The following is a 13,670-nucleotide window of genomic DNA, read 5'->3' on the forward strand; positions in this document are numbered from 1 at the left end:
CTCCATTGGGCTGGAAGCAGTGGCTCGGTGACTCCCGCTAAATCACTGTTAGATTATCCTCCGGGGATGAGTGATTTACCCTGTCACTGGCGCCTGGCCCCAAAGCCCCGAGCTGTCCCATCCACCATGACATCACACCATTGGCCTTGAGTGTGTCCATGCGTGCTTGGGTTTCCCTCGACCCCTCGGGCCGTCAGCTTGTCATTTCCATTCCAGATTTAAATGTCACCTTTGGTTACCTGCGCAGTGGGGGGTTTTCATCCCTTCAGCCAGAGAAGAGACCCCGACTAAACAAGCCTATGGAATCCAATGCCGCACCCACCTCGCACAAGAGCAACTATACATGCAGTTACAGTTAGACTCTCTTCTTATTCTTTTTAATGAGTGAAAAATTATGCATTATGGCTATGAATTACTATTTTTAGTTGCGATTTAACTGCGGCTGCTTTATAAAAGAAAACATTATGTAAAGTGGATCAGTAGGAAGTTATACTAAGCAGTATAGGCAGTATAGCTTCTCTCTCTTGACATTCCTTAAAAGGGAAACTTTATTTTAAACACTTTCTAATGCTCGCGGCAGCTCTTTTAATCTCCAGTTCAATAACGTGTAGCAGCCGGGCCGCACTGAGCCTTGTTAGATGAGTATAAATATTAGAAAGTCCCTGTCTGCGAGAACACAATAAAATAGGGCATACAAAGTCAGGCCACCCGTCCCCCCGTGAATTATGCATGGAGGTATTCTGTCATTATCTCTGCAGTGCAAAACGACCATAGTCACCGATCATAATAACTCTAATAGCTCAGTGATTTAGCCACACACGGCAGATGCTCATGGGTTGAAATAGTGCACAGAGCAGGTGCTGCCCCCTTGATGTCCACATTTAGATGAATGTACAAACATCTTTCAGATTTCAGCATTGAATTCCCTCTTCACATATTAACTTAAATGTTAGCGATAATATGACGCTATATAGATAAGCCCTACATTAAAACCTTGTGTAGTGGAAGCTACTGCTGCATTAGGTTATTCAATTATTTCAGAGTTAGATTGAAATAGGGCTTCAAGATTAGTTGATGGGTTTCTAATTATTTCATTTCGAAGCTACATTTGCATTTTCCCTTCTATAAGCCATATATTGTTTTCAGAAACTCCAACATTTGCAGCGCCCTGTGAATATTAAAACATTGCTCTTGAAAGTACTGCCTGACACCAGAGAAGAACTGCATATCTCTGTTGGGGTTGTCAAACTAAGGCGCATTGTTTTTTTTTTGTTTTTTTTTTCTTGGGTTTTTGTTACAGCCGTCAGTAGTCAGGCATTAGAAGACATTTTTGTGAATACTTGACTAGACAATTCTCTTCCATCCGCTGTGTTGAAGTGTCACTCATCTGTCAGAACCACAAAAGTTTGTCCTCAGCCTCAGTGTGTGAACAATAGATCGGCTCGTGAATAGATTATTGTGCACGGATGCTCCTACACACACTCGCACAAATACTCTGTGTAGCCCTGTGTACGTCTGAGGAGAGACAGACCATACGGGAATCAACATAAGCAAAACACATCACATTTTTCTCTTTGAATGTTTTGACTTTTGTTATTGTTTATATGAGTCGGTTTGTGTCGGTTCTTCACACGTAAAAGCTTTCTTCTCTGTTTTGATTGACAGATTATCACTACGATGACACACTTTGAGGCTGACAATGATGAAGTAGTCTTGTAAGGACAGCAAATAGTGGATACATGCTTCCTCGTAAGAGATTCAAGGTGTATCCCAGCATCACACTAGCATCTACGAGCGGCTGTGTCATTGTGCTTTTCATCAACATCTTTATTTTTCTTAGATGATATCAAAGGACAGTACATTGTAAGAGATGGCAGACATTTCTTTATAGACTGACTTTCTCACCCAATTAACCTTGAAATGGCATTTGCTATCACTGAAAAAGCCAACATTACAATATTGTAGGTATTTCCATAATGTCTTGTTCAACGTATTGAATGGGTTTCCTTTTATGTCCGCTTTACTCAGAGGGGTGATATAAGCATTACACTTGACTGTAATGGGGTGAAGTACAATGATATCTGAGCTGCACTTAAAATTTGGCAGTGAATAAAACATTTAATAATTAGTTTTAACAGGCCTCCTTTCGCCTCTCTCGCTCTCTCTTTGGCCAAATGGCTACAGGCTTATGTATATTTAAAGAGTAAATGGAAATGTTAGGACCCATTTTAAACTAATTATTGCTCATTGAAATAAGGTTTGTTAAAGCAAAAAGGACGTGAGCTTTTGTACATTTTGGGTTTTTCTTGTGTTTTTGCTCTGAGCTGTGGGGAGGTGCTGTCAGTCTTTCAGTTGACAGAGGTTGAAAATAGTACTTTGTGAGTACGACACACGGCCCACGCTGCTGTGCCCTGAAGGCGCTCATTCATTTCATCTGTTTGTCCTTGAGCGGGACACCGGATTGCTCTTAGCCTGCAGCCTGTGTCAGCTGACCTTGACATGTGTCCTCGCAGACCCCAGCGGCGACGACAAATGAGATCAATGAGGAGCGCACGACCATTTGTTACGACTTCAATTGTGGAGGATTATGTAATAAAACATACGTTAATACTGTCTCCCAAAATGTGTTGACGGTGTTTCTTGCCAGCATTAAACTGGTCTAAATACATTTTGTGTTGGCAGAGTGGCTCAGCGGCTAGTACTCTCCACTCAGCAGCAGTCGGGTCCTGGATTTGATTCTCGGGCGGAGTAGAGCCTCTCTGAGGGGAGTTTCCATTTGTAGAGTTTTCCTTATCTGTGTGGGTTTTCCACGGGTACTTCAGTTTCCCGATCATCGCAAAACATGAACAGTAGACGAATCCTCCTGCCCCTCACTGCACTGTGGGAGGCCTCTCCTGACTTGTTTATTATTCTATTCAAATATAATTACTAAGCTATAGCTAGTGCACTCAAAACCAAACAATGGCTTATATAGGTTCTCAGTTTTTAACCAGTGTAGTTTTCCGAGCATGGAAGCCTACTCTCAACAGAAATCTTAGCTGCAATGAATGTCAAGAAATATGGGCTTCATGCTTTGTTGAATGTCTATTTTTACTCCACACACACACTGTTTGCCCACTACACTTGGCATTTGTACAGTTGGCAAATGTGACGGATACCACATGGTTTTTCATTCTGCAGTTTCACTTTTGAGCTGTGCGGTAAGACTCTTTACTTTGTAGTTCATTGCAGGTATCTGTGTCCAAAAAGCTTAAATGAGAGGCAGACAGCAGCGTGCATGTGTGCTTGTTTATTGTGGAGCACGAACATCCGCGCTGACAGCCTTATCAAGTCGTGGCAAAATGTTCCTAAAGTGCTACTATCTAGAAAGGGAGGCAGCTCGAGGATTGGAGCTGAACGGCGCGTGGCAGTGGGTAACTCTGTCAGCCTAATGCTCTTAACACAGCCGACTAATGATTCATGAAGTATATGCTACTGCTCGAATTTCTCCCTTTATAGCGCTGCTGCAGTTCATATTTATGTCTTAAACTTATTAAGAACACAAGCACTTGCAGTAAAATCTCTGTTTTTATTGCAGCTGGGGATATTGTTTCATGTACAGTATACAAGACAGTTTAACTTTTTCTCGATAGGGAACGTCTCATTAGCGTATTTATAATAATTTATAACAACGCACACTGTGGATGAAGTCCTATACATACTTTTATTTTACTCAAGACAAGATGCAATACTATAGGACTTTCAAGACTTGGAAGTAGTAGTAGACTATGGGTTTTATTGTCCTAGCCGAAGTAATGGTGGTGGTAGTAGAAGTAGCAGTATCCTATTTTACATCTTAATGTCCACGATCAATTGAGACTCTTGTAAGCTACTGGTTGTAGTTCACAGTGGGCAAGGAGTATTGACATGTCTTTTTAAGCACTCTGAGTGTGACAAACTCTAGTTTATGTGGAGTTGTGGCTTTGCATGCAAGAGCTTGCAATGCGGTGGAATAATACAGAGCCTCTCTCAGACCCTCATCCGTGACAGTGTGCGTCCTTTCGTCACTCTTTCTCCAAGTCCACTTCACTGACACACTGACAGAGATGCACTGATTCCTCCGACACAGTTTCATCATGAGATAGATTTAGCTTTCCCTCAAAAGAGAATAAATAAAGATAGACTCTAGAGCTTACAAAGGAGTGTGGCACCAAGTAGGTTGTCTATGCCGGAGTTTAAATGTTAAGCCTATTTGAAGGATATTCATTTGATCTGTAATGAGTGTATGACAATTTAAGTGATCTGTTAAACAAGCAATCTGACAAGTGAATCAGAAAAAGGCAACATGTTTATTGCCTTAAGCCCTTTCTCAGCACAGCTCAAAAATCAGTGGAATTATCCAAACTATAATTATTTGGTCTTTTTCTTGTACCTCATGTTGTCCTGATAAAAGCTTCTTTTTTTTTTTTTTTTTTGCTCCGTAAACTTCCTTTTCATATGACTTTGACCTGCATGAATCAAAGTCACTTCTACGTGGGAAGTTTGGTAAAAAGACCTCTCAGTGGGAACTTAAATTGGATGAAACAACCTATGTGTCAGAGGAGAATAAATCTGCTACAATGACTGTGATGCTTCCTGCGGATTTTTTCTTTGTTGCTGTTAAATTGCTTTTACTTTTGGGGTAAATTTGTGTCTTCTTTGAATCTTTGAATTGTCCCTTTGTTCTTCCTCAAGCCCACATATCTGATAACCTTAGCGTTCTTCTAAACAGTTTTATAAGCAATAATTTCAATAGTAATTTTCTGTTCATGCATCATGATCTGCTGCCGAAGTAATGATATGCATAATGTGGAGTTAACACAATGGCCACTTTTGAAAGAGAATAAAGAATGATGCATTTCAGATTTTTTGAGTTGTAAGCTACAAGGTTAGATGTTAAGAACCCATGGAGACCGGCCATTTTCTCTGTCCGTTTGTGCGAATTTTCTTTTTTTTCCCTCGCAATTCATTTTGCAACCTTAATGACACGGCCTTGTTGCTTCTGCTTTACGCCATCACTTTGAAACAAGTAATCTGGAAAGGTTTGAAACAATAAAGTTGGTCATAATAGGAGATGAGGTAAGGAATCCTACTTTTCGCATTCATGCTCACTACCTCATTAGTCGTGCTCCGTGGCATCGCTGTGATTTTGTGCTGAATAATAAGGACCTTTAAATAAAACAGAATCAAAGGAAGCAGCATCTGGAGGGAAAGATAAACAGAAGTCATGCCTAAATGTCAAGCGTCTCCAAGTTTATTCTGCACATGAGCATATTTGATTTGTATGGAAGTAGCATCTGTTGTGGTGTTTTCTCAGATTTTCTTATGACTCTGTTTTTCTTTCTCTCATAATAAATTGTCTTGGCAATGGCAGCAGCACACCTGGAATGAAGCTCGCGATGGATAGCCAGTATAAATCGGCTTTGCAATTAGTGTGCCTAAACTTTGCGTTCTAGTAAGTTTTAAAATAAAGGTGAGTGGAGTTATCGGGCTGCTCTTTGAGACTTGCGTTCGCGTTTTATTGACTCAGACTTCGTCCTGATTTTTTGTTTTGATGTCGTTGATTTGTATTCTTCGCTCAGCGTGTGCCAGAACTTGGGAAAAAGCCCCAATGAACCGGAATTTAATAGGTATGTGTGGTGAATATGCCCCTGTATTCAAAGACATTTTTAAGATGAAAAAACAAAAGCGATGCTGCAGGTCATTGGGAATCAATTTTGGAGGCGCCTTCAGTTAATTTGATCACAATTTGTGATAACAGAATTGCTATTCCTGATACTTGCCTTGCTTATTCACTACATTTTGAAAAACTCACTGCCCTGACATCTGATTGCCATAAAACTCACCCTGAACATGCCCCAGATATATACTCTTTAGAGCAGGAGTAGGCACCATGAGACCCTTTATATCAGGGGCCCTCAAACTTTTTTCTCTGGGGGCCACATTATCATTCCTGACTGTGAGGGGGGGGCCGGGCCGGGTTGGCTACAACATAGAATTGTATGACCCAGACCAAAATGGTGCAGGCCTCATTGTCCATAAGATCAACACTTGATTCCAGGCACATATTTGTTTCGCTGTAGTGGTTTCCAAAAATAGTAATCAAGTCTTCACACTCTGTTTTTTATTTGAAATACCACAGGTTTTCCATTTATTTATATTTTCAAATAAAATATCATTGTGTAATGTGCCCAAAGTAATAACTGCTTTTACTTGTATTGTGCTTTACAAGCCTGTGTCACAAGTTTCATAAGTACTGTAGTCATTATTCATTCACTCCACACTCTGTGGTGGTAAGCTTCATTTACCACGTGGATATATTGTGTTGTTCATATCATGACTCTTTTTATATCAGGGCCCTCTGCTGGACATGTGTGGAACATTTTTATTTTTTTAAGTTGCCCCTTAGTGGCTGGAATGAGTATACTAGTTATTTAGTTAAAAACAGGAATGGGCCAGAGACTTACTTTGTTTTTTGACATACTCAGGAATTTGTACTCTACAAGTGAGGGGCCGGGTTGAATCATCTGGTGGGCCGGATTTGGCCCACGGGCCGTAGTTTGAGGACCCCTGCTTTATATCTTTGGACATCATTTGCATCTGTTTAAATTTATCTGGACTTAAAACTTTCCTTGTAATTTCCTGTATCAATATTTTTGGAGGATTTCTAAACATGCCCCAGCCTTGACTTATGTGGTGATTCAGACTGCGACGGCTGCTTCAATTTCTAACGACAAAAGTAAACTTGGACGCTATTCCGATCACTCTTTAGTGATTCAGACTCGGATTTGAAAACAGAGAGCTTGATCGTGACTGGGGAATAAACTAACTGCGGCACTGTCCTTTATGTGCTATAAAATGTCTAGTATTTTGAAATGTCACTCACGGTCTCAGTTAAAAAGATCCTCTGACACTGACGCCTTTGAAACCAGCGTCTTTAAAGAAAAACAGATTCATTCCCTCTATTTACACTGGCTATTTAGAACAGCCTCCATTACATGCAACCAAGCTTTCTAAAGGATAGATAAACAACACATGTAAATGCATTCTCCAATTCACATATGCTTCAATGAGAATGTACATAAACTGAGGCATTTTAGACACTAATGGTTCAGTGGTAACAAGATTCACAGCCACTGACAGGCATTCAATTAGATGGTTTGTGAAATAACAAGCCCCCTGAATGGAATGGCCTCAGACAGCATTTTAATGGTGTGAATCAAGTCACATCAGTCTCTCTCTAGATAAATATACAGCTACTGTAGCGGTGACTGCATTGATTGCGCACAGCTCAATACAATTTTTTCTTTGTTTCTCCCATATTTTCAACCAGCAGTCAATTATGTGCCAATACATGTTTTTTGGGTGGTGTTTTTACAAATATTTAAAGTCTTAACGTGTTTTTTTTTGCTTTGAGGGCCAAATGGCAGATGAAAGGCCTAATGCAATAATCTTTTGCATCTAAAAAGATCAAATGCATACATCTAATCCCTAGTAATTGCTGACAATCTATTCAGGTAGTAAGTACTCACAATACAAATCAATGTGCCATATCGCAGGCCAAATAAAAATCCTTGGAGGTCCAAATTTGGCTGCCCCACTTTTGGCACCTCTCGTCTAATGTATTTGAGTGAGTGATCAATCTGTATGTGCCATTTCCCACAGTGTTCATGGTTGAATGAATGAATGAATGTTAAGTAATGTCACCATTACACTGAGCACCAACCTATAACCCCAGTGGAACATACAGGATCATGTTACGGACTAAAATGCACCTAAAACGTGTTCTCTTTTGCAGTTCATCAGACGAGCAGTATCGCTGGAATGCACAAGGTAATTTGCAATAAATCTGTTTTGTCACAATTTGTGGTATTGTTGCTTTGCATGCTAAAGTATTTGAGTGACAATACAGCGTAATGCTAGTTTTGAGCTGTAGAATCTTGAGGTTTAAACATTCTTGCTTTTATATATGTACTGTATATAGTGTGACTGCTGTGCAAAGCCTTCTCCAGCATTCCCCAAAGATTCTCAATGGGGTTAAGATCTGGACTCTGTGGTAGCCGATCCATGTGTGAAAATGATGTCTCCTGGAATAACCTGGTCATTCGGGAAGTTCAGGATGTTCAGCTGATCTCATTCTCTGGGCAAATAGTGTCACTGAACTTAGGCCTGACCAACTTTTTTTTCTCCTCGGTCAGGCCAACAAGATGAATTTTGTTTGTGTTCGTATTGCCTTGCTGTCAATATTGTGTAAGAAAACATTTTGCTTAAGTTTCCCTACCTGCACTGCTCCATCTAAAGCATTGTGCGCAACAGATAAAGTCAGACAGAATCAGAGACTAAATCACATGTTGTCAAATGTTTACGCCATCTTTCTGACCATCTTTCCTCTCCTCCACAGCAGATGGGCAGAAGGATATTGAGGATGAGCTGACCACAGGCCTAGAGCTGGTGGATTCTTGCATCCGTTCCCTACAAGAATCTGGCATACTGGACAGTGCTGACCGTGAGTACAAAACCATCTTCTTGTTCGTTTGCACATTGCGTGAATCCTTGGGATTATAAAGGAGCTTTATCCAGGCATTTTATAAACTGTTTTAGGACCCCTTAGCCTTGATAATTATGTACGAACAAGATCAGAGTTTGGCGAAGGTGTCTAGACTTTAAAACGCAGAGAAACAAATATGACTGTGTGTGTATATCGGAGTATGGGCTGGCGTTTTGAGTGTGGAAGAAAGAGACACTAGTTACAAATACCAATACAGTTATATTTTTAAGTCATTTAGACCCTTTGAACACGTTCCATGTTGGAAAAGTAGCAGCGCGTCCAACTTCTATATCATGTTGGCTTTGCTGATTGTAAATAAAGTTAGAGAGAGGCTGCACTGACACATCCAATTCGGACAACAGATGGAATTATCTTGAAGACACCTCATTTCCAAAAGTAAATACATTTTGGCTGGATTTCTTGTTATGTTTAGGGCATTGAGAAAATAAACATGTTCTCTATAGCGCCTTTGAGGGATGAGCAGAACTCAGAATAAGTCTGTGCAGCATCACAAAGCAAAACTCCACACTTTGCACCGAATCCCACATGAATCCTTGACTGTTTACGTCAAGACTGGCTGCCAATATTATGATTAGTTGTACAGTAAATTGCCAGTGCTTTATTCCTAGAGTCCATTTAAAGTGATTTGCGGCTCTTCACGGCTGAGTGTTGTGATACTCCAAGGAAATCAAAGCCGTGAGTGGCATACAGCCTGGTGTATGGGCGCTTGCTAAACGCGCCTGGCATTTCCATTGCAGGTCACTGGTTTGGAAGACTGCCTTCCCATTTTCACTTATTGTCTGCTGACCTTTTTGATAGTTGATATTGCTTTAATGGATGGCATTTCAGAAGTGGCCATGCACATATCGCTCTGCACAACGTGACATGAGATATTGTTTTCCCCTTATAGTAAACTTAATCCTATAATCTTACTATACTGTATATCATAACATGGAATAAATACCTGAACGGCAGGGGAATTTTATAATGTGTGGTTCGTATATACCTTAGCAGTAGCTCTTGGGCTTGTGTCATAATAAAGCTACAAGCACTTAGATACAACCTCTGCGGAAGTGTCAAAGGGCGAGTTTACAGCATCATGATAATGATATCTTGACGTTTGTCTCTACAATTCAATTTTAATGTCTTATACCGTACTGTACAGCTTTATATAGTACTGCACATACAATCATTAGTGGTCCTAACCCTACACAATTTCGTTGTACAATTGTATAATGACAGAATCAATTATTTATCTAATTTGATACATTTCTCAGGTGTTCACTTTTATTCATTCACTGAGATTTCACAATCCCTTTTACGGTGTTCCCCTGTTGTGTTTCCCCACCGTACATGTCTTTAGTGGTAGCTGCTAGAGAATTAACAATGGTGTTCGAGAGGATAGATGAAAAATAGGCAGAAGTTTATTTACCATTGGTACGGGACCCGGAGACATGAACTCGAGACATTGCGCTAGTCCTACCATTCAAGTCTGATTATGCTTCCACAGAAAAGGGATAAATGCCCTCGCAGAGCGTCATACTGATACGCAAGCAAACATTCAGTGGCTGAGCACCACAGTCAAGGCTATGACTTGAAAGCTTGATCCAGTATGATAAATAACGATTTAATGTTATCCTCTAAAAGTAGCGTAGTCCGAACTCCGGAGCACACTTTTATATAAGCCATGGAAATAGTAGACTGCAATGCGTGCCTTGAGTCTTTATAGAAATTTGACTACTCAGTGTAAAACAAATATTGTTCTGGACACCTAAACTAATTATCACGGAGGTATTGCGTTCTCAAAGTGTCAACACAATCTCTCGTCTAGCACTAGCTGGTCTCATATGCATAGACACATTTCTACATACTTGATGACTTTCCCGTCCCACAGACAGACAGTGCAGTTACATCATACTCTGAGACTGATACAGTTTTGCCAGCGCCGTGCAACAAACACCAGAACTGACGATAAAATTGGGAGCCCACTGAGTGTGCGTAACTGAAAGTGCTGATTAATAATTCATAAAAAGCAAGCAAAGGGAGAGAAAGATGAGTCTTTTGTGAGGGCGAGAAGCAGAGGAGTTGATCCTGGTTCACAGCGTTAAGACTCATAGTTTGAAAAGGATTCTGGGAGAGTGTGGGGGATATGAAGATATGGAGATGAATAATAAGGAGCATTTTATATAGGATTTGTAAAGAAGCATTCCCCATATATTTAAGGACATGGCTTTTAAAAGTTTGACAAAGCGTTCTTGTTTTCTGTTCCTCTGCCACCATCTGTAAAAACAGGAATGTTCTGTGCTGAAACATATTGAATGAGGGAAAAAGTGTATCTAGTATCAAGTATTTATACAACGGCGAAAAGAGCACAGATCATAGACCTTCAATAAAACTAACCGTGCAAACTCCCACACGCACAAATCTGGCCAATATAACTGCTCATTCACTCAGCTGCCTAATGCATATAGAGGACTGTAATAGCCCCTGGTACTTCTCCAGACTTTACAATATAAAAGTTTAATATTTCCTATAAATTATGAGTGTTAACCTTAGAAGTGAATACAGTATTTGCTGCTCAATAATTTCAAATTTTATCTTTAGTATCTTCCTGAATAAAAAGTTGTTTAAATATTATTAGTTGCTAGTCATTTACATATCGATCTCCCTGAGGAAAGCAGTGCAAGTACAACAGTCGCCTTTTTGAATAAACTTTTCTTTAATTGTCAGTTGTTTAGTCCATTACAACTTTTATCTGTCCAAGTCCTGCCATCCTGTCCCTCTTCTGGTTCTCCTTCTCCCTCCTATGCTCCCCATATTCCTCTGCTTCTCTTTCGTTCTGCTAATAAATTATGTATGCCATCTCCAACTCACAGAGTGCTGCACTGCTGCACTATCTGCTCTAAATTGCCACTCTCTCTCTCTCTCCCATTTTCCTCTCAATCGCTCCCTCGTCTTCTCTCACTGTTAATCTGTTCTTCTTTCTGCTCGCATCAACTTCCTCTTTTGTGTCTTTTTTACGCTCGCTTACAAACATTGACAAACTAAACTCATTGCTCGTCTCTCTGCCTCTTTTTCGCCTGTCCACCCCCAACCCTCTCCTTTATAGGACCGGCTCTTCTTTCCCAGAGTTCCTTGCAGCTCAACTCCACCCCGGAGGCTTCGCTTCAGTACTCTGCCAGCTACCATAGCAACCAGACCCTCACCCTCGGTGACAACATCTCCTCCGCCGCAGCTCTTCCGCGCAGCGGGCAGGTCGGGGGAGCCGTGCACAGCTACAACCAGGTAGGACCTTTCAAGAGAGAGAGGAAATTGCTGGCAAAAATAACATTGCGGAGATGGGTAACTTTAAAAAAAACATATGCATGAAGTGTGATGGCTCAATCTTTGGAGTGATTTTCAGTACTTTCCCTGAAGCTCTTGCAAATGAAATCGGTGCTACTTTCCATAGTTTGGTTGACACTGGATTATTTGAAAACCATGTGGTATTACTGTCAGAGCCATATCCATGAATGAACTTTGTCGGATCTATAAAGTACAAATCCCCCAGATTGTACAAAAATGCACTGACAATCACTTTGAGCACTTTTTTAGTTGTTATTGCAGGGAAATGTCTTGCACAAGAGCAACTACTAAATCTTTTTCTTGCTTTTTCTATCTATATTTGTACAATGTGTGCATAAAGCATGGACATAGAGTTTATCAGATGCAATATCTTTCCATGTAAGTTATTGCATTGTCCTTGGTTTCATTTAGTGCCTGCATTTAATGGGCCTTTACATTGACTACCAGGCAAACACAAGCTTGTTATGTCTGTCTGTTTAGCTTGCACCTTGTCAAGCAGTAAAATTAACAAGCTGTCTTTAAAAAATACAGTATATAAATGCAGCAGCTACCGCTACGGTTCATCCACTGACAATTATTTAACAATAGATGTGGAAACTAGCATTCAGGAAAGCCTATGTATGAAAGTCATTTGTAGTTTCATATTTCTGCTGTGTTTGTCGTGCCCTCTACCCCTCCCTCCATCCCCTGTCCCATCCTCTCCCCTCATCATCTCTGCCTGTGCATGGGTGTGTGTGTGTGTATCGCTGGCGCTGATGTTTTTGGCTTGTCACTGTAATGGGGCCAGCGTTGTCAGCAGCGGGGCTCGTTGTTCATGAAAAGCCCTCTACACGGGCACAGCTACTGACAGCCAGGTGCAAACCACGTACATACATGGCCAATACATGCTATTTTAGGCAATCATTATGTTTGCTTCAAATGTCACATAGATTTCAATTGTGCAGAATAGGAGAAAAACTTGAAATAATTGACATACCTATGGTTAGGGCTGCATGCATTTGGGATCTATGTTTTAAAATTCAAATTCCTACAGCATTAACATTTCAGAGAACTGCTAAAGTACTGCAAAAAAAATCGAATACATTTAAGAACATGTTTGGAAAGTTCGTTGCATGCATAATAGGTCAATGGGGAGACAGTGACATTTAGTTCTCAGCAGAGGACATTATATTTTGTAGCTTTACTTTGGTTTAATGTACTTTTGTGAGCCTGGGTTCACTTGAGGTGACAGTCGATCAGGAAGCAGTGTGGTCATTATATAAAGTGGAAAGTTGGTGGTTTCAATCATAGAAATCACAGAAACCCTTTAGCTATCTGAGCCTGTCCCGGACCGCTTTAAATTGAGTGTTCGTGGCATTTATATAATTTCTGTCGTTTTTTCTATCATTGACATAGATGATGTTTAGTGGCCATTGGATGTGTCACCGACCCCACGAAAAGCAGTAACTTAACGGAATGTGATTTAGCATTTAGCTCAGAGGCCACTTTTATACGCTAAAATATAAAAAGATCTGTGCATTCATGAAGGATTTGTTACCAGGCTTTGACATCACCTAAATGTGATTTGATGGGTTGACAGCAGCTGAGAGCATCTGGATCGCTCATCATTTGCAATGTTTGATGGCTAAATGCTAACAGCTATAAAATACATTGAACAGAGTAACGATCTCTGCTAACTGGTTGCATATGTTAGGATCAACCTTTCTCCTTTTTTATTTCTATGGTTTCAATCCCAAGTTCATCAAATACTAAACCAGCT

At 40.4% G+C, this 13,670-nt stretch overlaps 1 protein-coding gene across 4 annotated transcripts in view; it reads left to right on the forward strand.

The window, feature by feature from the left end:
- Window positions 1-13,670, forward strand: part of ctnnd2a (catenin (cadherin-associated protein), delta 2a) — a 223,842-nt gene that overhangs the window by 85,897 nt on the left and 124,275 nt on the right. For all 4 annotated transcript variants that reach the window (XM_079576430.1, XM_079576428.1, XM_079576429.1 and 1 more), the window contains exons 4-6: window positions 7,817-7,851; window positions 8,420-8,524; window positions 11,676-11,851. In XM_079576430.1, the coding sequence (XP_079432556.1) occupies window positions 7,817-7,851; window positions 8,420-8,524; window positions 11,676-11,851 (316 nt within the window). The remainder of the gene's footprint in view (window positions 1-7,816; window positions 7,852-8,419; window positions 8,525-11,675; window positions 11,852-13,670) is intronic.

Source organism: Gobius niger, assembly GCF_951799975.1.
Source record: "Gobius niger genome assembly, chromosome: 18".
NCBI classification, from domain to species: domain Eukaryota; kingdom Metazoa; phylum Chordata; class Actinopteri; order Gobiiformes; family Gobiidae; genus Gobius; species Gobius niger.